The sequence below is a fragment of the Netta rufina genome (genome assembly GCF_964035555.1).
Source record: "Netta rufina genome assembly, chromosome: 10".
NCBI lineage: Eukaryota > Metazoa > Chordata > Aves > Anseriformes > Anatidae > Netta > Netta rufina.
Window position 1 is genome coordinate 16000292 of NC_140133.1, and position 23138 is coordinate 16023429.

The window sequence follows — 23138 nt, forward strand, 5'->3', positions numbered from 1 at the left end:
AAGGACATGATGGTAAAGGTGTGTCCTGACTGCTGGGCAGCAAATGGAAAATCAGGAAATGATGTGGATCTTCTTACCTTAATTTCTTATTCCCATGCTCTCAACACAGTTTTCTGTTGAACTTCTGTTTATTCACCTTTTTATGAAACTCTGGAATAATGCCTCTTATTTTTAACTTGCTTTATGCCCGTTTTGAAAAATTGAAGTGTTTCTTTAATGTCACTTGGGTTAAACATACATGAGACTCTTCCCATGAGTTTTCCAGCTGTATTTTGGAAGAAGCTGACCAGTCCTGCATCTCGGTATGATGCTGGGTCGTACAGCCTACCTCTGTTAGTTTATGCTTTTGTTTATTATAATTTTAGTTTCTCCGAAGTTTATTCTAAAGAACAATTTTTAACAGCAAAAGTATGGTTTATTCAGCACCCGTTTTTTAATCAGACAGCGCAGGTATTGTCATGTCGTCAACGGGCTACGCAGAGATTAGCGCTTATAGCGTGGACATTATAATCTCTGCATGGCCCGATTACCATCTAAGACACTCTGCTGTCTTTCTGTAATAACTCTGTGATATTTATATGCCCGTGCTTGGCAGATTTAGAAGCCAGCTACCTACCCAGAGGTCTAGGGCCAGTTCCCTGGTGAGAAACCCATGCTCTCATCAGCCCCTTGTCAAGTGGCTCAGGAAAAGTGTTCCAGAATTTCATTCTTGCATGTTATGCCTTAGTCTTTTTGAAATGACAGGGCCCTTGCACTTGGGTATGCCTGGACAAAGGGGGATAGAGAAAGGTGGAGTGAAGTGTGATATGTCTGGAGAAATCACCAGCCTCTGGCACCTGCTTTTGTTGTGGCCCCATTTTGCTTGTGGTTCGCTCCATCAGCTTTCCCACATTGCTCTTGAGAGTTTTACTCCTCTCCAGGAGGTTCTGAGGAGCTGAAATGAACCTGACAGGAGTGTCGCTAATTGCAGTTCACCACTGCAGGTGAGAGCAGTAAGGCAGAAAGGTGCAAAGCAAAACCCTGGAGTCTTTTTGCTGGCTTGGGCTAACAGCACTGCGCTGGTGGGTGCTTCAGAGGTTATTTCCTATCTCGCAGGCAAAACCCATGTATCGTTAAGAGTAATCGTAAATCTTGTTGAAATTGACTGCAGAACCACTCATGTGCTCTGAATACAAGGCTTTGGAAAGGATTAGTAAGAAATATGGAAAAATTGAAAAACTGGCATTAGTGGTGTACAGCGCCTTGTGGGAAGGAAGTGGTGGAAGAAGGGATGCGCTTGAAGGCTGTTTATTTAAATGCATTTCAGTGTTGCTATTTTTGCTCCGTTCTTAATACTGCTACTTGCAATCTGCTCCCAGCTCTCCTTTCTGTGGTGGTAATCTCGGGGGGATGGAGGGTGTGTTTGGTTTGGGGCAGTTTGCTGCAGTTTTTGTAGTGGAGAAAGCCATTTCTGCTGAGTTAGTGTTTTGCGATCAGAGAATTACATTGTCCTGGCTGTGCTGTAGTTATGTTCATAGTATTTAAAAAGCATTATTTAAATAGCCTAAATTATGGTTAAGGAATTGTCTCCTTTTTGTCCTATGATTTTAAAGCATTAAAATTGGCTTTTGGATTCTCACTGGGGAAAATGAACTTTCTCCTACTCCCTCTGTTTTCTTCAACAACAGCAATAACAATGTAATCCTGCTTACACATCATTTCATACTCCCTTATCTAAAACATTTGCACAGCGATCACTTGTGAGTGGCTTTCACTTCTAGTAAGTAAATCTCTAGGAAATCTTTAAACATAGGCATTTAGAAATCAGAGAGCAATTGCTTTCGCAGTTTTGAAAGCAGACAGTGCTGCTCAGTAACTACTGTAATGAAACAAGCAGAATAATAATAGCTAACACTTGTATTCTGATTCTGCTCAGAGGGATGTGGTTAACTAACTACCCATCAAAACACCTCTTGGGACTTGAGTAAATAATTTCCAAATATTCAAATTTAAACGTTGGGAAATTTCAGAGGGCTGAAATAGCACACCTGATGTGGTGCAGCGAGGCCAGGGAAGAAGAAAGGCAGCGTCCTTCTCAAGGAATAGTTTGCTGGTTCCTGACTTTGCTCTTGTTTCCAATGTTAAGTGCTCTGGTAAACTTGTTTTTAAAAAACAAACCAAAATGAAAGCAGAGCAAAAACCTTAAATACATCGTTCAAAATGGTCAGTGGCTTTTGCTGAATATAAGTTTGGATTTCATGAGGAACCATAGTTAAGGGTGCTGGACCATCATAAACATGCAGATATGTTTTATTGAGTTGTCTTAAAGCAGTGCAAGTTAATATGGAGGGATTTCAGAACTGAAACGATACACAAATAATGGATTTTTAGGGTATGCGAGAGCTTTGGATTCTGAATTGTGCATTTGTAACCAAAGCACTTCTTTAAAAAATGAAAATAATAATAATAAAAAACCAACTTTGTTCCCTGTAGTTATGAATTTGCATAATAAATGTAAATTCATAATGCACTCCAATTAAAGCAGAGGCAGATTTTATATGCTCTTTTGGGAGACTTGTGTGTGTTTTTGAGATGATTGACAAGGGAATGTTTCAGGAATTCACGTCTGGAACAATGAGACCTTACCCCTGCTTAGGAGTGCTGGACAGCAGAGCAGGAAATAAACACACTGATGCTTCTTTCAAACAGAGATGCGGAAAACAGATGACATGTAAAGCCTAGTGGTGATACCGTACTCATATGAGAAGTAAAAACATCCTCCAAACTGACAAGTAATTTTGGAGCACACCCAGTCAGGTCTGATGTGTGTGCTTTATTTGTCTTTGGCTTCAGCAAAGGATTTTCCGAGAGGAAAATGATTTTCTGAGCTGGGAGAGTGTAAATGTTTCATGCAGCATCCAAGTTGAAGCCTCCAAAAAGTGCATCAATGCGAAAGAACATTTTAAAGGGAATTTTAAAAACTGTTCGTTTCTGCAGTTATATTTTGCTCTATAATGTATGATTTGACCTTAAATCCTATTTTTGCCTTAAGGAGATGGTTTTATGTTCTTAGGTAGTGCCATCTCAATGTAAATGTAGGACTGTCTTTGTGAGAACAATGCTGTAGCACCTGTGGGGCGCAGGTGCTGTGCAAACACACACGAACCAGCACCTTTTAACCCCCTGCTAGGCACAGCAAACCTTCTAACACATCAAGTTGCAGAGGTGAACCTGGGCTTTAAAATAGCCTCTTCAAAATTGGTTAGGCATTGCATTTTGGTGGATTTTTGAAAACATCAAGAGACATACTTTAAGTTTTATTGTTGTCTCGTTAATTGTCTCGTTACGGGATGGTGTGACTCATGGGCAGTAAAACATCCTCTGTATTGCAACGTGCTGAATAGCTTCAATGCGAGGAAGTGCGAGACACAAGGCTGCAGCAGTATGGCTAACGTGACCGTAATCTATATGAGAGATATTACATAAAACTATTTCTTAGATAAGCACTTTATGCCTATTACTACTTATTTACAATATCCAAGAACTCTGGTGGAGATAAGGAAGACCATTGTGGTAAGTGATGGAAATACAAAAAGAGACGTGATGCGTTTGGATGTGCCGCCCTGACTTGCATTTGGTATGCTGCAATACATTTATATACCTCCTTCATTAATTATTTTTTTTTCTCCTGCTAAAGTGTTGTGTTTCTGTGAATGGAGTGACATAAGCACGCATGACTATCAGTCAGCCTGTCTTTGTGGTTTTGCTAACGCTGAGCGTTAAACAATGATATCAGCTGGTTGCAAGCACTATTTTTATTTTTTTTTTTTTGAAACAAGAACGCTCTCTAGAGACATGACAGATTGTACTGGTGCCAATCAAACCGTGGCAGACTGTCATGCTGATAGCTTGCGCTCTTTAAATGTTCTCTTCTGCAACTTCCTTGCTGGAGAGAAGAATCTGACTTTGTTTAGATGCTGCCTAGTCAGCTAGGGGTGTAAGTTCAAACACAACACAAATGGACGTGCAGTGACCTCATCCTGACTTGCGGTGCAAACACAACTGATCAGATGATTAAAGGGACATCAGTGGAAGATTAGGGCGGAATCCTTGGTATCTGGGCCCAACGATTAGAGCAGGATAATGAAGCAGCAGTAAGGGAGTGAGCAGCAGATCAAGATCCTGCACAGGCGATTGCTCCCAAGCAGCTGCATGCTGCCAGGGTGGCATCAAAGGACGAGGGATTTGTCTGCTGGGCTGGTGATTGGTTTAGCTCCTGGCTTTCCTCTGTAAGATCTTCATAGACCTGTTTTTTTGTTGTTTTTTTTTTCTTTAATAATTTTTATTATTTTGTCATGGTGAGGTCATTGTTCAGCACAGGCATTTAGGTTAGAGCTGCAAAAGGGATCTTAGCTGGCTGCTGCACTAAAATCTGTAGCTGTGGTGAGATCCTCTTTCAGAGCAACTCCCAGTGCGGTGGCTGAGGACCTGAGCTGGCAAACAAACAAACAAACCAAAAAATGCAGGAGAGGGTTGTGTCTTAAAAAGCCCTTTCAGAGCACAGGAGTTTTGGTTTCCCTGGTCAAATCAAAATTTACTGCTCAAAATTCTCTTCTGGATCTGTGGCCTTCATTCATTTGTTGAAGATGTGGTATAGGAGTGGCTCTTCTGCCTCCCTGTATGTTCCTTGTGATAGCGTCCACTTGTATGTACCAAAGAGTGCAGCCCAACAGTGTGGGGAGGTCCCTCTCTTCCAAGCCCCTGGCTTTCATCTGCCAGTTTTAGTCTGTGCTGTGGAGGCATGGTGTCTGTGCCTCATGATAAAATGTCCTGCTGTGAGCATTTTAGAAATACCTGCAGGTAAAAGATTCATCTAGCTGCCAGCCATGCTGGAATGGCAGCGATCCTGCACATGCACAAAAGCGGAATTGTCAGCGTCTTGCAGCTTTTAATGTTTAAAACTTCAGCAGCTACAGACCTCAGATGCCTTACCAGGCTGCTGCTGCACTTGTGTAAGTCACTGCTTCTTGCGTTCTCATGTCAAATCATGGATCCGATCCTTCTGGAGCAATTAGAAGATCAGGTAAATTAGTTCTCCACAATTTCTGTAGAAATCTAATATTCATACTGACACAAAGTAAATTTTATCCCCACTTAAATGATGTTTGTTTTAGTAGGACTGCACTAATTCATTTCTAAAATGAAAAGTTAAATAATAGATGACTATGATGGAAAAAAATTAAGTAGCACTTTTGTCATGCTTTTACTTTGGTCAAGACATATATTACATAATAATTAGATAATCACGAACTTGTACGTTGCTTCGATGCACACATTTAATTCTATACTCTGAATAATACTCTTACACCTAAACTAACCTATGGTAAAACTGTTTTTCTGAATGTTGACTGAAGTTACAACGTATTTCATTGAACTAAACTTGCTTGTGGTTTGAATGGGTGTGCTTTATTTTTAAGGATGGTTCTGCTAGCACTGGCACAGGTCAGTTTGACTTTTTGCCCAGTACTTACGTAAGAAGACAGTATAAAAAAAAATGGGTTTATGAAACTTGATCTGTACATCTTATGTTTGCTGCCCAAAGCTATTAATTGATGCACACTGAGCGAACACCACGGGGCTCTTCCTAAAGTTTAGAAACTGTAGTATATTTGTGAATGTATTGCACGTCTCCTGCAAGTCTGAAAGAGCTCAAGGGAAACTTTCCAATTCTTTGTCCAAAGCCGAAACTACTTCTTTCTTTAAAAGCAAACAACAACAAAGCAAAGGCAAACAAACAAACAAAACCAACCCTCTGAGATCTTAGAGCTTAGAACCATGTCAGACAGGTGCAGTATTTGAGGGATCACTGCCCTGTGTTGCAAAAAGCAATCATGGAGTTAAAAAGGAAAGAAAACTTTTTTTTTTTTTTTTTAAGAGTTATATGAAGGGAAGGGACACGGATGTTAACTTTAAAAATCTGAAAACTGAACACCTGGAGGTAATTATTTTTAAATATTTTCAGGCTGAGTCACAGTTAATGGCAAAGGGGAACTACATAAGAAGGAACATCGGTATTCTTCAGGTATTTTACGAGAGATTAAACAGATCTCACTTAAAAACATGAATTTTATAAAAAGACTGAAGCACTAAACATGTTGAGCAAGCATTTGGCAGGGTTCAGCTGTGAACGGGACCGCTGTTCTTTCCCATGGTCTTCTCCCAGGCAGGCAGGCACTGCAGCAGCCCTGCAGGTCGGTCAGTGCCAGACAGGCCCAGGCAGGTCACCAACAGTGAAAGAAGAATGCTCACCATCAATTAAAAATTCTTCTTTTTTTGTTGATAGACTATCATGTGGATCGATAACACAATTTGTATTTTGCCCAGTTTATTCCTAAAAGAGGGAGGCAGGGAGGCACTGCGCTCAGTCTTATTCTAGCTCTTTTCTCCTCTGCCAAGTTTTCTCCAAGGAAGTAACACCCTTCTCTTCTTACCAAAGGGAAAAAAAAAATCGAACTCCCAAAGATAACGTTAGTGATCCACTGGATTGTTAGAGATTATTTTTAATTCTGTTAGGTACTCAGACTTCAAAATGTATAAATATACAGAAGGTGACAGAGTATTGAGCAAGTTTTCTCATTATCTCACAGGGTGATCTCCCGGGGTGTAGCATCGCTGAACTAATGGCCCCCAAATAGCAACTTATCAAAGCCGCTCAGGGATTCTTGCCATTGCTATAAAAAGACATTTGGCAATAAGCTCTATGTCATATTAGAAGCGTGGTCATTTACTAGAATATAAATATGCTAATGTACTAGAGAACCCTTCAATGGCGTATGGTCCTAAAAATTCAAGGAGACGATACTGAATGCCAGGGATGACAAGTCATCTGAAACCTTACCACTTTAAAGCAGTTATTTCTTGAGATAAAAATTACATTGCTGCATTTGTTATGTATTTATGTTGGGCATTTCGCCTGACCTCTCGTAGCTTTTCATAAATGCTAATTAAGGAGAGATGATTCTGTAGCTGAAGGCTCGTTAGGTAGTTTATGCCCATTTCACAGACAAGTAGAAATGTGCATCACATGGCTCAGTCTCGGAGACCATTTCTTGACTGAAGTTCTTGGCTTCCAGTCTAAACTGTATGTTTTTCATCTTTTTTTTTTTTTTCTTTTTTTTTTTCCTGAGCTAATGAACATATTTAAAGTGCTTTTTCCCAGCTCTGTATGAAATTAGCTTGCCAGGACTTCAATTCATGTGCCTACATCTTGTGCTGCTTGAGCAGTGTGGCTTTTTGAATGGACCAGACTGGTTCGGGGCTGGTGAAGTCTTGTTCAACAGCTGCCAGCTACGAGTGGAGCCCCGCTCAGCCACCATCTCAGTGCCCTCTGATAGCTGTATTTAGGGCCGGAGGGAAAAAACAGGTCATATAAGCAGAACGTGGATGTATTACTTTACATTTTCCAGACTGCCACAGACTCCTGTACAGGTTGTGCCGGACATGACTTTCCCTTTGTTGTAACTTGATGAGGAGGCTGCTTCCTCGACAGCTTAAGTAAATTCAAGTCAAAATCTGTAAGCTGTGTCTGGGATCGGTGGTGGGTTTGGGCACCGTTAATGATACCAGGTGGGAAAGAGGTGTTATCACGGGCAAGGAGAAGGTGCCTTTGGTCTTCACAGAGGGACCTGTTAATTCTTGGTTCTCTCTTAGATCCGTGGTTTGCGTGTACTTGATTGCCAGAGAGAGGTCCCTGAGCAGGAGTTGATGACATGCACAGGTCATCTAGGAATCACAGGTGTCCAAATATCAGTGGAGCAAATGGTCAATTACCATGTCTGTAGGCAGAGCCAGGTACTCCAGGAAGCTGTCAAGTGTACTGTGACTGAGAGTTCATTGTTGCAAAGAAACGTCTTTAAAATGTGTGCTATTTTAACTGAAAGGGTGCTAGGAAGATATTACTGTGAATGGCTAATCATTAATGCCAGTGGTATAATGTTAATTAAATCATTTCTTCTCCAACATGTTCATTGATGGAACCTGAGCATTCAAATGTTCAGATATACTTTTTCATAGCAGCACATCCATTACTGGACACAAAATTTGAAGTTTTTGCTCCAATATCATTTTGCCCCCTGGGTGACACACTAACAGGTAATTGTTACTCCTTTAGGAGATCTGATATTCAGGCTTGCTTGGCCTGAGGATGGGGGTCTCTTTGCTTTGTGCGTCGGAGGTCTGGGTTTGATTCTCACTTTCTTGTTCTGCAAGATGGAAAGAGAGAGTGGGGAGCGTATATTAAAAGCTGAGCTTTAGTGGCTGAGGAATGTAGCTCACAAAGTTAAAAGAGACTCCTGTAACTGACTGGGGACCAACAATGAATGGAGCCTCATGGTTTATAGTGAGGCTTGAATCCTCTCTGCTCCGTGTGTGGCAGAGGACCTCCCAAGCCAATAAAGGAAAAATGTTAATGGAGTAAACGACAACATGAAGTATTAAAGAATTGTTTCTGCATGGGCCGTGGGAGTTTATAACCCCTTTTTTTTCTCCTTTTCAGAAAGAAGACACAGCTCCTCCAGCAAGCCGCCTTTGACTCCTCCTTCCTCTTCAGTATTTTCCATCATTTCATCTTTCCCTTCAAAAAACAAAGGTAGCAGTGGAAGTGGTAGCAATCGTTCATCCAGTGGAGGTACTAGTGCATCATCATCATCAAATTCCAAGTTGTTGAAATCACCCAAAGACAAGCTGCAGATCAGCGGAAACAACAGGTTAATGCATCCGGTACAGCATAGCAAAGTTCCCCATGATAAAATGTGAGTATGCATTTTGACAAAGAATTACATATTACTACATGTGTAGAAACTGCTGTATCAGTAGAATTTGCCTTTGTTTCAGAGGACTTTTGCTTTGAGAGAGACCACTTTAAACTCCTCCAGATCTTTTCCAGCAGCATAGTCTAAGATCATAGGTATACTGGTGAAACTGTCAAACGAGACACTTGCAAAGATGCAGCTTGAATCGTTATAAATAGAGGTCATTCTACTAGGGGGTCTTTATTCTGTGATCCAGTCTGCATATTTTCACTGTAAGTGAGTTTCTGAAGTTTCTGTTGTCTCTGAAATACTTCCAAGGCAATGGGGACAAGAGCACAGAAGAGATAGTGGACATCACCAAAAATGTGAAAACAAATAAGGAAAAGAATAAAAATAAGAAAACCGGGAACAAACAACAAAGGTCTAAAATTGAACTGTGAATAGATCAGAGTATTGAGTAACATGTTTTAAGTACTTCTTGTAATTTATGACTCATGATACTATCATTTACAATTTTTCCCCCCTTTGTTTTTCATAAATAATAGTATGACTCCATCTGTCAAAGTGGAAAAGATTCATCCAAAGATAGATGGTGCCCAACTGAAAACTGCTGTTGGTCCAACTTGTTCTACTACTGTGAGTTCCTCAATAAAGACTGGCCTTAATTGTCCCTCAATACCAAAGCCACCCTTGCCTTCCCCTGGACAGATACTGAATGGTAAAGGTCTTCTCTCTGTGCCTCCATTTTTGGAAAAGAAACCTGAAGAAAATACAAATAATAGGAAATTTTTACATAAAAGATTGTCAGGTAATTGCTTTTAAATATTTTTTGCTATATTGTTCTTATTAGTGTATGCGTCAAAATACATATATAAGATATATAAAAATAAGCTTCAGAAGTAAATGTTTACTTTTATAACATTAAGTTGTAATTAAGTACATTTACGTACTAGAATTTAAATTTGTCTTGACGAGTTGATAAAGGATGCAATCAACATGAAATGTGTCTGTTGCTTTCAGAAACCATCCAGGTGTTACAGGCCTATCAGTTCTTAGTTTTAAAATGTGTTATATTTGAAAACAATTTCCAGTATGGTTAAATTTTCTAAAGCAAATAAATGTCAGTATCTCAAGATGTCTTTATGAAAGCTGTTTTCAATAATTGGCTTATTTGTGCACCTTTGACAGAGAGAGAATTTGATCCTGATATATACTGTGGTGTCATTGATGTGGAAACCAAGAAACCCTGTACTAGGTCTTTGACATGCAAGGTAGGATGTCTTAATCAGAATAAAATTTTGTAAAGTTAACATTTAATTTCCCAGGGAATGTGACAGAAAAATACTAACTTCTCCTGTCAGTAATTGTTACTGTAAATGGTCCCTCTCAAAGCATATTATCTAGGACCATGAAGGAATTGTTTTCAAAGTTAAGCCAATTGTTTATTCAAAAACTTATTTCCCACAGTAACCTGGAGATCTTTATATTTGTGTAAACCTTTTACATGGATGCTGACATGGAAACAATTATGTTACTCCACATGTATGTACTAGAGGGGCCAGCATGTTATTTCGGGGGATAATCTTTGGGTTACAGACCATGGATTTTTAAAAGTCCATTGTAAGCATTAGAAGTATTACTTGTTTATGTGTGATTCCAATAAATCAAGCTTCCTCCACTCACACCCTTTTCCTTTCCCCCACCACAGCCTGCAGCAGATACTTAGCAGGTATTTGTGCAAATGCTGGTGCTGCTGGATTTACCTACACAGCTTACTCAGAAATGAGTCTTCTGAGAAAGCTACAGAGTATGCCTGGAGGTCAAACTCTGAATTAAACTATCTTTTAAAAACTTTAGATCAGTATTAAATGTGTTCTTTTGCTGAAAAGTCCTGGAGAGCATGGTGTATAAGTCTCAAAGAACGCAAAATCCACATCCTATGCAATTGTGTAATATTTAGCCTTTTTTATGCAAAGCAGCTAAACTGTCGGTAGGGGAAGCATCTGGTAAATAAACCACCTCCAGAACAAAGGTACACGAAGCTGGCACTAATGACCTGCAGGAACTGAACTTGAACACATTGCCCTTTTGGAATTACAGTGGGGAGGCAATCCTTTTGCTAATAGAGAAGGGGAAAAGTTTCAAGACTTTACAGGAGAATTAGAGAAACCAAAATTTTAAAAGATAAAAGAAGTAAAAAAAGTTCCTCAGCAATTGCTTATATTGCACCTACTCAAAATATTTTTTTGAGTTGCTATTTGTATCTAATTTACATGATAATATTTTTACCTATGAAAATTAGCCAATCAAACCTTTTATGCCATATGAAAATAAGGTATTGTATGTGACTTCAACAATTCAAGAAAAAAAAAAAAAAAAAAAACTTGTTACACCTCAAAGTATGCTCAAAGTACTTAGAGTTCTGTCTGACTGTGGATTCTGCTGTATTTTTTTGCATTCTGTAATACCTACTCTATTACGTTGGAAGATATTTGTTTTCAAGGAATATATTAGTAAACAGAAGGAAGCAAATAATTTTTATAAATATTTGTAGTGTCTCCCATTATAAGTCTGATTTTAAGTTTTTTTGTGTTAAATATTTTAAGTAAATATTTGGTATTTTTTGGTTATGCACTAGGGTGAGAAGAATAGATACCATATTGGCAATTAAAATATCAAAAACAATGTTAAAAAGATTTGAATTCCAGTCTTAGAGTAGTTTCTTTGGTAAGGTCTTCTTTAAAAAAAGAAAAGGAAGAACTTTGGAAGAAGTTTTGAACTCAAGTGCTGTTTTTCATTATTTTGTATCAGGAAGACATGTAATCATCCACCAAAAAAAATGTCCAAGTTTGTTTTATAAGTCATTCTTCCATTTATTTACTAAACCACAAATGTGATTATTGTCTGTATTCTGGAGCTCTAGACATGTGTTTTGAGTGTTTAATTTCCACAGATCTAATAGCCTGGGATTAATGATTTATTCATGGATTTGCAGACACATTCCTTAACCCAGCGGAGGGCTGTACAGGGTCGAAGAAAACGATTCGATGTGTTGTTAGCCGAGCACAAAAGCAAAACCAGGGAAAAGGAACTTCTTCGACATTCGGATCATCATCAGCAGATGCCCCCTCTCAGGGAACCACATCCCTCACCTACTAAAACTTCCCAGGAGCTGCACCAAAATTCTCATGGAGTTACTCTTACAGAATCAAAGCCTTTATTACCTAATAAACCCAAACCTCACCCCCCCAGTCTTCCAAGGTGAGACAAATCTGCGTATCCAATAGTACGAAATTAATGCTGGTGGCTTCATCATGTGGATTTTGAAAGAGAGATAGGGATCTGTTGGATGGGGTAGCATTTTTGCTCTAGGCCTGGTGACTGTCTGTCTGCAATTAGCAATTACATGCTGGGCTGTAACTCATAGCAAGGAGGGTTTGGAGTTTGAAATAGCAGAGGCTGACTTGCATCAATTAAAGCAGTTCTGCAACAATTGGGCAATTCTCCTTTTCCAGGGGTACAATAACTCCTGGCCTTTTTCTCGGTAGATGTGTTATGAGACTCTTGAAAATACTGGGCATCAGTTAATGTAAATTTCTTTGTGTCAGTGTTGAAACACCCACAGTGAAGTGCTTGTTGACGAGCCTCGCCTCAATAACACCTTTACTGCTTACCTTGCCCAGGCCTCCAGGCTGTCCAGCCCAGCACAGTGGAAATGCCCCTAGCGATTCTCCTTCTGTCCACGAATCCCCTCACCCTCCCTTGCCTGCAGCTGAGCCAGCATCTCGGTTATCCAGTGATGAGGGAGAATGTGATGAAAAAGAAGAGCCTGTTGAAAAACTGGATTGTCACTATTCAGGTCATCATCCTCAACCAGCCGCTGTATGTTTGAAGTAAAAGTTAACCTTGGTCTCTCACTGCCTCTGAATTTGTAAACAAGTAACTTGGGGGGCTTAAGGGTGGTTTTCTATTGTTTGTGGGTGGTGTTTTTTTTTCAGATTTTGAGGAAATTATTTTGTTGGCTAATCAATAGGGATGGTATCAGTGTATTTGCAAAGTAAACATGCCAAAGAAATAGGATTGGGCCTCCCTGTTGCCATGCAAAAGAAATGAAATTGCCTGAGTACTGAAGATGAAATTGGTAACTGCTCTACAGGGCTGTAGTTTTGGGGTAGGAAGGCGTATGAGATTTCCAGGAAATAACAGCTGTGGAATAAGGACATGCAAATACTGCCTTTTTAGTGAGATTTTGTTACGAGACTTCTTTTTCCCCTGACATTTTTACTCAGGGTGCCAGTTGTTGCAGTGAAGGTAGCGATTGTTTTAAATGGTTTTAGCGATGGTTTTAAATATTTAAATCTTGACAAAAGCTGGCATATATGGTGTACTTTTTTCAAACACAAAATATTGAAATATTTCTACATTTGGCAAAACTCGTAGATTAATTTTTTGAAGTATCAAATACTTTTTTTTATTATTGGAAGTTGTTTCTTGCAGTATGCTAACAGACACCTTTCACGTGAGCCTGATCTATTATCATTGCCTTCAACAAAATGTTAACAGGCTACTTGAAGGAGTGAACCATAAGGTGCAGTAGATGAACCTTCCCTCTAGTTTCTGTCTTCTTAAGCCATTTACTTTACCTAAAAGCCTAGCCTTCCTTTTTTTTTTTTTTTTTTTTTTTAACAGGCTATGAGCAAGTAGCTGACAGCTCCTCAGAAGGGAATGTTACATGTGTGTATATACACCTGAGTGTGTACGTACACACATATATATAGAAATGTGAAATACACTATTGTCCTTCTCTGTTTTAATCAGAGGGATTCAAATCTAATTGCTGCATTCATCATAAATGTGGGAATTTCAGATGGGGGAAGAAATGATCCCAGTGTACTAAGGTCAAAAATTTAAAATAGTGTTTATAATGTAGAAATTTGAAATCAAATGTATATTTTTTTATCCTGGGTTTATTATTAGTTTAGCATATATTTATTTATTTTTTTAATAAACAAGTGTGTTGCTGTTCAGAGAAGTTGTCACTGAAAGTAGAAAATGCCAATAAAAATCTGTCTTTCCAGTTTTGCACATTTGGTAGTCGGCAAATTGGAAGAGGTTATTACGTGTTCGACAAGCGGTGGAACCATATTCGATGTGCACTTAACTTCATGGTGGAGAAGCATCTTAATTCTCAGATGTGGAAGTGAGTAAAAATGGAAGAGTTCTGATCCTGGTAGTTGTAGAAATATGTAAGGCCTGTGATTCTAGTTACAGCAAAGTGCACTGTCAGATTAATGAAGATCAGAGGTTGATAGTGTATGCTTTACTTTTTTTTTTTCTCAATAATTAACTATTGGTAAACTATTCTAGTGTCGTTTCAATCTCAATTTACAGTCACCTTTCATCAGTATTTACTGGACTGGGTATTGTTCCAGAGAATGGTTGCTACCTGGGTTTTTGTTTTTCTTTTTACCCGCAGGAAAATTCCTCCAGCATCTAGTAACACAACGTCAGTTCGTGCCCCACATCGGACAAACTCGATGCCTGCTTCACAGTACGGTGTCAGCGCAGCAGGTTTCCTCTTACCCACCACGGTTATGTCATCGCCAGCGCTGGTGTCTCCTTCCTGTATGTCCCTGAACAGCAAATCGGTACCATCACACGGAACTACACTAAATGCAAATCCTGCTACTCTGGGTGCAGTGGATCCTGTCTGCAGTATGCAATCAAGACAAGTGTCTTCATCCCCTTCAACACCTACAGTGCTTTCCTCTGTACCTTCACCTATGCCCAGCAAACCTCAGAAGTTGAAATCCAGCAAATCTTTTAAACCTAAGGAATCTTCTGCTGGCAGTGGCACCTGTAACAGTACCGGCAGCGTCAGTAGCAGCGGCGGCTCAGGAAAGAAGCGTAAAAACAGTTCCGCACTGCTAGCACCTTCTCATTCCACAGAGTCCTTTAGAAAAAACTGTGTGGTTAACTCTGGAAACTCTGGGACCTCCTATCATCCATCGGTGACGTCTTCGTCCCACAGTGTTGGCCTCAATTGTATGACTAGCAAAGCTAACTCTGTTAGCCTCAAACATGACCAATCAGGGAGGGGTCCTCCTACCGGGAGCCCTGCAGAATCGATAAAAAGAATGAGTGTGATGATGAACAGCAGCGATTCCACTCTTTCCTTAGGGCCATTTGTTCATCAGTCCAGTGAACTGACTGTAAACTCGCACAGCAGTTTTTCACATTCGCATACTTCCCTAGACAAACTAATAGGAAAGAAAAGGAAGTGCTCACCTGGTTCAAGCAGCATAAACAGCAGCAGCAGCAGCAGCAGCAAGTCAAACAAAGTTGCCAAATTGCCATCGGTGAATAATGTTCACGCAAAACACACTGGTGCAATCCCAGGGACACAAGGACTGATGAACAATTCTCTTCTTCATCAGGTAGGAGCTCTTGTCTGGAAGTAAGCCAGTATGAGTGTGTCACTTCACATGCTTAGATCCAATGTGTTCTCTTAATAAGTAATAGAAAATTCCAGATGTTGTTCAGGTAAAAGACAGTTCTCTTATTTGTTCAGTACTGTTTGTGAGTCTTTTTATAGTACATTTGCACATGATTTGTATAAACGCTTGATTCTAGTAGTGTATGTTTGTTTATTTACTTATTTTAAAGTAACCTTAAATATGACATCCCAAGTTCCCATAGACACTGCCTCTGAATCACTCTCAGATGAAATTCAGTTCTCGCATTTAAAAATAAATAATGATAACAATAAAATCGTGCAGCCAGCCCTGGAACTGAGCTGAATGTCTCAGCTGAAAGACTTGTTTCTGTGTCAGTAATAAACATGCCACAAAGTGGAACATAACGATGCTGATAACAGAACTGTGATACTGTGATAAAATAAGCCTATTATCCCAAGGTGTCATTGACTAACTTCTTAGTATTAACGAGATTAAATCTTATAAATAAGATATAAAAGATAGAAACCTTTTTAGTCTGTAAAACAAACATTTACTATAAAGGAAGCAGATCTCATGAATATGTAACTTTTTTAAAGTTAGTTTGAAGGCTTGTTCTTTTAAACTGATTGCACTGGGAAAGAAAATTCTCGATATACTAGAATGAATTTAGATACAACTTGAAGGGTCATTTGGAGGGGTAAAATAATTTGATGTAGCTTTAAAAGAATACTGAAGATGGAATTTTAGAGAGCAGATATGGAACTAAAATTTTCCAAAGTGTAAAGCAAGATACTTTTTGTTTCCTCTGGGACTAAAGCACTGAAACCCTAAAAGTCTCTGTGTGCCTGGAGAGGTTAGGAGGTCAGTGAGATGTTTTTCAGAATAGTTTCTGAATTTTCAGTTTCAGCCATAAAGGAAGGTTTTCACCACTTGTGTTTTCTAAAACAAACCAAAAAAAAAAGCATTCATATGACTAAAGAAACCTTGTTTTCGGCCTTACCTGATAGTTACTGCTTCAACTGTGCAATAGAAATAAAGGAAAAATATAATTTGAATGAAGGAAGGAAATAATTTCTAAAACCATTACAACTTGAAAAACCCCAGCTTGAGAATCATAAAGTTTTCAGTGGTGTGCCAGATTCTGCCTGCTGATCCTCCCCAAAATATGCTCTCATTGTCCAGAAAATGTCTTTGAAGGGCATCTGCTATAGCAGCTTGGCTCACTCACTCATCCTTCTCTTCCATTTATTTGCTTAAAAGCCAAAGGCGCGTCCCTGACAGCTGACTAAACCATGGTGAGAAAAGAACTGGACACTTTTCACTACAAGCAAAACCTCCATCTGGAATTCTGGACTCCAAGATGCCTTGAGTTTTCCCAGCTTCCCATGGTCCTCAGGTGTGGAAATCTACTGGACTGTCACTCAAACAAGGAATTTCCCTGAAGCCATGTCTGTAGCAGTGAATATACTAGAAATGGACACTGGATGAAGTTCAGCCACATAATTGCTCTTATCAGTGTTAACGGTGGTCTGGACTAGTTTGCTACAAATCTGTGAGATTTTCCTTACAGGAGTACATCATCTTGCCACTATTTGACATAGATTGGCTGGGCAAAAGAATGTTTTCTGGGGGGGCAAATAAACATTACTGTGGACTTATTTTTATACTGATGGTGTCTTTTATAGGTGATAGCTACCAGACAGACACTGTCAACAGAGAGGACCCCACAACAAGGGGGAAAAAACAAACGTGTGAGGCACAATGGAAAGAAGCCCTCAAGAAGGGAATATGGCTTTAGTGTTTTTATAGCAATGTTCCTTTAATGGAATATAAAAATAGCACAATTCAAAAAATAGTCTGTGTTTTGCCCAGCCTTTTGCAAGTAATTTGGGATAAGAAGCTATCAGGAGTTAAAAATATAAAATATATTAAAAAAAAAAAAAACTTTTAAAACAACAATAACAACAAAAAAAAATCAAAAAACTTGTTTGAGGCCATTGCTTAAAAAGCAAGTATAAAAAGTTGTACTTGTGAGATAGAAATATTATTTTCTATTCTTTTTAATAAGATTTGATTGCAGACGAAAATTAAAGTTAATTGTTTTAAAAAAAAAAAATCCAAAAATATCAAACAAAGGCAAATAACCTCTAAAACTATATGCCCAAAGAACATATTTCCTGACCTATGCTGTATACCATAAGCCTTTGTTATTTTAAAAAATAACAACTGTATTGGTTAAATTAGGCTGGATTTGCCTTCCAGCCTGTATAAAAAATAAAATAAAAATGCAAAAAAAAATCTAAAAAGCCCTTTTAAAACTAAGTATTTAAAGTATTTAAATATTTTCTAAAAAAAAAGTAAAATAAAAGTCAGATATTTTATGCCTTGTTTGTATAACTAAATCATTAACGTGTTATGCTTTCAACCACTCAGTGAGGGTTTCCAAAATTCTGGAGCATTTGCCAATTTGACAGCTGAGTTCCACGTAAAGTGCAGCTGTATGCATCCCCGTCAGCTCACACCTCCCGAGGTTTTATGAATAAAGGGGGCTTGACACAGTTTTATATAGTCCAGTCAGTTTTTACGAAGTATTTTGTCTTGCTTCAAAACACCTCCAAAGTGAATTCCGCTAAAGGGCTTATTGTAATAGGATTTGGTTCGTCTGGATGTTTTCTGTTAATTTTTTTTAACATCAGGTAAAGTCTCAAAAACTGACTCAACTTTTATTAAGGGGCAAAGCAAAGGAAAGCAAATTACTGACCAAGAGGATATTTTTCTGCCTTAAAGGGGCACCAGCTGTCGCTGAGAACAGACAATCTGAGCCTGTCCAATAGTTCCCGTAGCCCAGCCTTCCCCCGTTTCTGGTGGCAAAGAGTACATCAGGGAATCCAAAGCCACTAAGAGTAGCAGTTGCTTAGCTGTTTACCTACCGATGCTTTCAGTTTCACCCGAACTTGCTACAAAATCCTTGCTATACAGCAAAACAACAAGAAGCCTCTATGCAGACACTTTAGCTTTTGAATTGATGCGAAAGATGACATTTAGAAAAGCAATGTGTATAGACTCTTATTATGCAAACTTTAATCAAAAAAAACAACAAAGATATTTTCAGGAACAAAAAGATTCATAATTAATAAGATGCCCTGTTGAAAGGATTGTTGCTGTGATTGGTTTAACATAAAAGGAGCCAAAGTAACATGCCACAAAATGAAATCAATATTTATTAAATCCTGCCCGTTTGGAGTGAAATCCGTGTTCTGATGAAGTCACTGGGGCAAAAATTTCACTTCAGGACAGTCTCAGTCACAAGTGCAATTTGACTCGATCGATGTAAACGTAAAGGAAAAAAAAAAAAAAAACTTGGCGAGAAGGAGCGCCGGGGAGTTGGTGACCGAACTCTCCTCTTTTTTTGAAGGTTCTGTTGATCTGAAAGCATAATGGCAAATTCACGCCCGCTCAATAGCACGCAGACCTTTTAAAAAGCTAATTCCTGAGCGCTGTGCTCATGTGGAGCCAGTCTCCACAGACACCTGCGTTGTGCAGTTTGAAGCCATTGGGAGTCGAGAATTAGAACATCGTAAATTCTGCCTGCCCTTGAGCACAGACCTGCTCAAATATTATGTTTTAGATCCTGGTTACAAGCAGAACGTTGTTCCTGAAGCTTTTATTGTCACGTAGTTCTTACTGTAAATAACTAAGGAAGCTGAAATGCATTTTCCTTGCAAAATTGAATTTGAAGTGGCTGGGTTGTTTCTAGACAGATTTTGGTATTAATTTAAGAGATACAGTTTTTATAGTCTTTCCAACTTCTCGTTATGACTCCTGCAGTTTTCTTAACCTAAAAAATTGCTGCAATGATGAACAAAGAATTATACAAGAAAAAAAAAAGCATACTTTTGTATCTTTATTTTGGAATTTCTTGTTCTATTATAAATATTGAAGTATCCCTATTTCAGAAGACATATTTTGTTAATTGATTGTACATATTTAAATATGTATTTTTGCACAGGTCTTTTTTTCTTATATCCAGTTTTGGTACAATTGAGATCATCTAGTATTTATTTATTAATTAATTAAAAAAAAAAAGAAAAGGAAAAAAAAAAAAAAGCAAATACCTTTTTATAATTTGAAGTGGTTCACTGCCAAGCCAATAGTATACCATGCCTACTTTTTGCAACGGGGAGGGGTGCCTCCGTTTTGTGAAAGCTGTGTCCCTTCTCACGTCTCGGGAGCTCTTGCCCAGGTCCTGCAGCCGGATCCAGGCGGCGGCAGCAGCCCAGGGAGCCTGCCTGCAGGGCCTGCGGCCGCAGGGTGGCTGCGGCGTTGCTTGGAGGTTGCCTGATTCCCAGAAGACTCCGTTTAGCTAAGTGACACACTGCTTCTCTTTTTGTAGTGCTCGTGTGCGTGCGTGCGCGTTCGTGTGGGTCTCACGTGGTTTAAAACTAACGGAAAAACTGAAAGTGCCTGATCTAACTAGTTTTAAGCTTGGACTGTTTAGACAGCTTCTCCTTAAAAGACTTGAATGTTCAGTTGAAATTCTGGAGCTTGCTTTTTCCACCGATATATTATATATGTGCGTGTGTATATATATGTACGTGCATATATATACGCATCCACGTTTATACATATATTTTCTAAAATAAGATGGGTTGACAAAAGGAAGCAAACGATGCTGGTAACTTTTGTACAATGTTTTAATTGGAATACCTTGTGTCGGAACAATCCCATTGATAACCCGTATTGGAAATAATGCCAAGGGTTTGAAACGTGGTTTTAACCAGCAGTTTATTTATCTGTCCCATTTTGGGCAGGGAGCAGAGAGAGAAATGTAAATGAAATAATTTAGAAAATGTTCAGAATACTTCATATTCCAGGAAAACAAAACAAAAAACAAGTAAGTACCTCGGAAAACCTTTTAAAAATAAAAGATGTGATTTCCAAATGACATTTCTAAGGCAGTTGTCTTCCTGTAAGAGTTCTCTTGCCAAGGAATCTCTCATCTTTCACTCATTCTGTCCTGGAGGAGGGAATTGGGCTTGGAAAGATTCTTAATGTTTCACTGTTCAGCGGAAAATAATCATTTTTACATTTTGTGCAAGATATTTTACGTTTTAAAGATAATTTTAAAATGAGCACTACATAATGTCAATGTGAATGTAGGCCTTGAAAGCATCTTGCTCTGTGTTGAGCCTGGTTCTAAAAGCAATCTCCTGTGTAAAATGTGTGAATAGTTTGATAATTTGTATACATAATCAAGAGCATCTGATCAGCTGAACTCTGTGTTGGCTGCTGTATAGTACATGAACAAATGTCATGGGATAGAAAAAATTACTTTGGATATTTAAAAGAAAAATAAATATATAGTCTATTTGTTTTGTAACAAGTTTCTGTAAATAAAATAATTTATACTATTTATAAGAAAAAGTTGTGCTTTGCTTCATGAAAAAGATTAGTTTGTTGAACAAACATGTTACTAAACAAGGCAATAAAATTAGGACTTTTCAATAAATGAGGTTGGTTGCATGGAATACATTATATGTTTCTGCTTCGTTATGAAATCATTCACCATTAAAGGAAAACATTATCTGTGTCGGTGCCTATGTGAACTAATTTCAGAGAATTGGGCAAATCCTGTCCTTTCGCCTCAGCACTGCGTGAGCTGCCCCAGGAGTCAGCCTGCTGCAATCTGAGCCTGACGTCCTGCGAGGTTTTGTGGCATCTGGGTTTTGAGAGGTGCCGGGAGTAAAGCCACGGTTTTTTCCCCTGCGAGTTCTGTCGCTGAAGGCTCCTGCTCTTTGGTTTTCTAAACAGAATAACAAGAAACAGCTTTTACAACCCCAAATCCAGTACATTGAAGGGTTGTGGGTTTTTGTTGTTGTTTTGGTTTGTGTTCGAAAAAAGCATCTTCCATTTTTCACAGTTCAGGCGCCCAGGGTGTGAATTCAGCAGGTTAAATGCTCTTGCAGGCTTTTCTCTGCATGTGACTCAGGACGATTGCATGCGGTGGATGACTTCAGAGAACAGTCTGCAAAACCGGTAAAACTCCTGTTGGGGGGGTAGAACGTGCAGCCAAGGCAGTGGGGTTTTTGTTTGTTTGTGGGGTTTTGCCTTTTTCTTCTTTTCTTTTTTTCAACGCTAAATGTTTTCTTTAGTATTTGGGATAAATGCTGCAAGCTATAAGTGGGGGGTCAGGCAGCAAGCAGGTTCTGCTTTGTCTTTTTATACTGAGTACTTTTAATATTTCTCTATTTACATTACCTTTTGTATTGGCTGATTTTTTTTTCGCCTTCCTGCAAATATATATTTTTTCCTAGCAGTAATTCCTAGCTTCTGCTCCGTCCTATAAGCTATTGGCACTGAAGTTGTTGTGCTGGGCTCTACAAGTGACTACAGCGTGAAGCATGCAGGAGACGTGAGTTCATGCAGCAGAGCTAGCGCTCCTTGGTTGTCATCAAATTCAGGCAAGTCCGTAACTGAGCCATCTGGTTCAGGATTGCAGGATTAACTCTGCATTTAACTGCATTTAAAATAGGGTTCTGTGTTCCCTGATGCTGCAAGGTGAAGAGGGAGGAAAGGTGAGGTCTGATTGTGCGTTGGAGGTGTCCCTGCCCATGGCAGGGGGGTTGGAATTCGGTATCTTTAAGGTCCCTTCCAACCCAAGGCGTTCCAAGAGGAAAACGTTTACATTTATCCCATATTATCCCATATAACCGAGTTCCAGGGAGCACTGACTGCATGAGGAAAATTGCAGCTTATAATCAGGAAGAATTTTTGGTGGTGTGGAAGTTGGAGCCCAACAGTTGATGCGTGTTATGCGAATCCAGATGTCAGAGAGTCTCTGTGCATGCTTTTGAGTGCACGTACGTATTTTAGGTGTCTGCAGGAGCATGGAGCTGGCCCCAGCCTCTGCGAGGCACAGCGAGGCCAGCAGCAACCGCACCGGCCCCCGCTGCCTCCGCACGCTGCTGCCACTTCTGCCAGCTACTGAGCCAACCGATACAAGAGCCTGCCACTGGCTTTATTTAAATGCAAATTTCTGTTGGGTCATTATTATCACGTTCTGCTGCAACAAATAATCAAACACACGTGGCTTGTACGATCCACCATGGGACTCTTAATTTGACTGAATGCTTTTCTCAGTGCTTTGGCTGAGCGCTGCATTAGCGATTGGATTCGTTCCTAACAACCAGCGTGGGATCTTTGTCGAAGAGAAGCAGCGTGTGCTTGTTTTATTTGTGTTGTGTGTTTTTTTGTTTTTTTTTTTTCTGGCCCACCGAACTTTAGGGGACTCTTGAAAACCTTTTCTGAAGTTGTTTAAATTAACCTGGATTCAAACTTCATTGCGAAGGATGAAAACTGGCCTGAGACATGCAGTCCAGGCCGTGCTGTGTCCGAGCCAGAGAGAAATGGCTGTGGTTGACATCTGTCACCAAATCCATGCAGTCTTTCTTGAGCATCAGCAAGGCCAGCAGCACACCGATGCTTTGGTTTAGCTGCTCTCCAACTGCTGGAAGCGTCCATCCATCTGCAGCCCTTCCTGAGCACAACAGGTAATTTATTTATTTTTCAAAAGTAAGTGACTTGTCTGAGAGCCCAAACTTTGGAGCCCAAACTCCAGCAAAAGAACAAGCGGAGTCTTTGATAGTCCAGCAGACCGGTGAGCCAAAGGATGTTTGCACACAAACTAGATTTCAGCTGTTTTGTAGAAGAGCTTTACCCACACAACCTGTAACACCCCCACCTCCTTTCCCTCCCTCCCGTGTTCCTGTGGTTTAACAGCGAGTGTCTTGCAGAGCGAGGCAGAAAGCATCGCTGGGGGGGGCTGCAGCTTGGCATCAATCTCTGGGTCTGGCTACTGCAGTGCTAGCGTCAAGTCAGCCTTCCAGAGGGA

The 23138-nt window shown here is 39.5% G+C and overlaps 1 protein-coding gene across 3 annotated transcripts in view; it reads left to right on the forward strand.

The window, feature by feature from the left end:
* ATXN7 (ataxin 7) overlaps positions 1-20671 on the forward strand; it is an 82335-nt gene extending 61664 nt beyond the window's left edge. For all 3 annotated transcript variants that reach the window (XM_084293030.1, XM_084293029.1, XM_084293031.1), the window contains 8 exons: positions 8534-8789; positions 9335-9597; positions 9978-10060; positions 11785-12050; positions 12473-12671; positions 13868-13989; positions 14266-15226; positions 16508-20671. In XM_084293030.1, coding sequence (XP_084149156.1) covers positions 8534-8789; positions 9335-9597; positions 9978-10060; positions 11785-12050; positions 12473-12671; positions 13868-13989; positions 14266-15226; positions 16508-16525 — 2168 coding nt within the window. In that variant the 3' untranslated portion in view covers positions 16526-20671. The remainder of the gene's footprint in view (positions 1-8533; positions 8790-9334; positions 9598-9977; positions 10061-11784; positions 12051-12472; positions 12672-13867; positions 13990-14265; positions 15227-16507) is intronic.
* The last annotated feature ends 2467 nt before the right edge of the window (positions 20672-23138 follow it).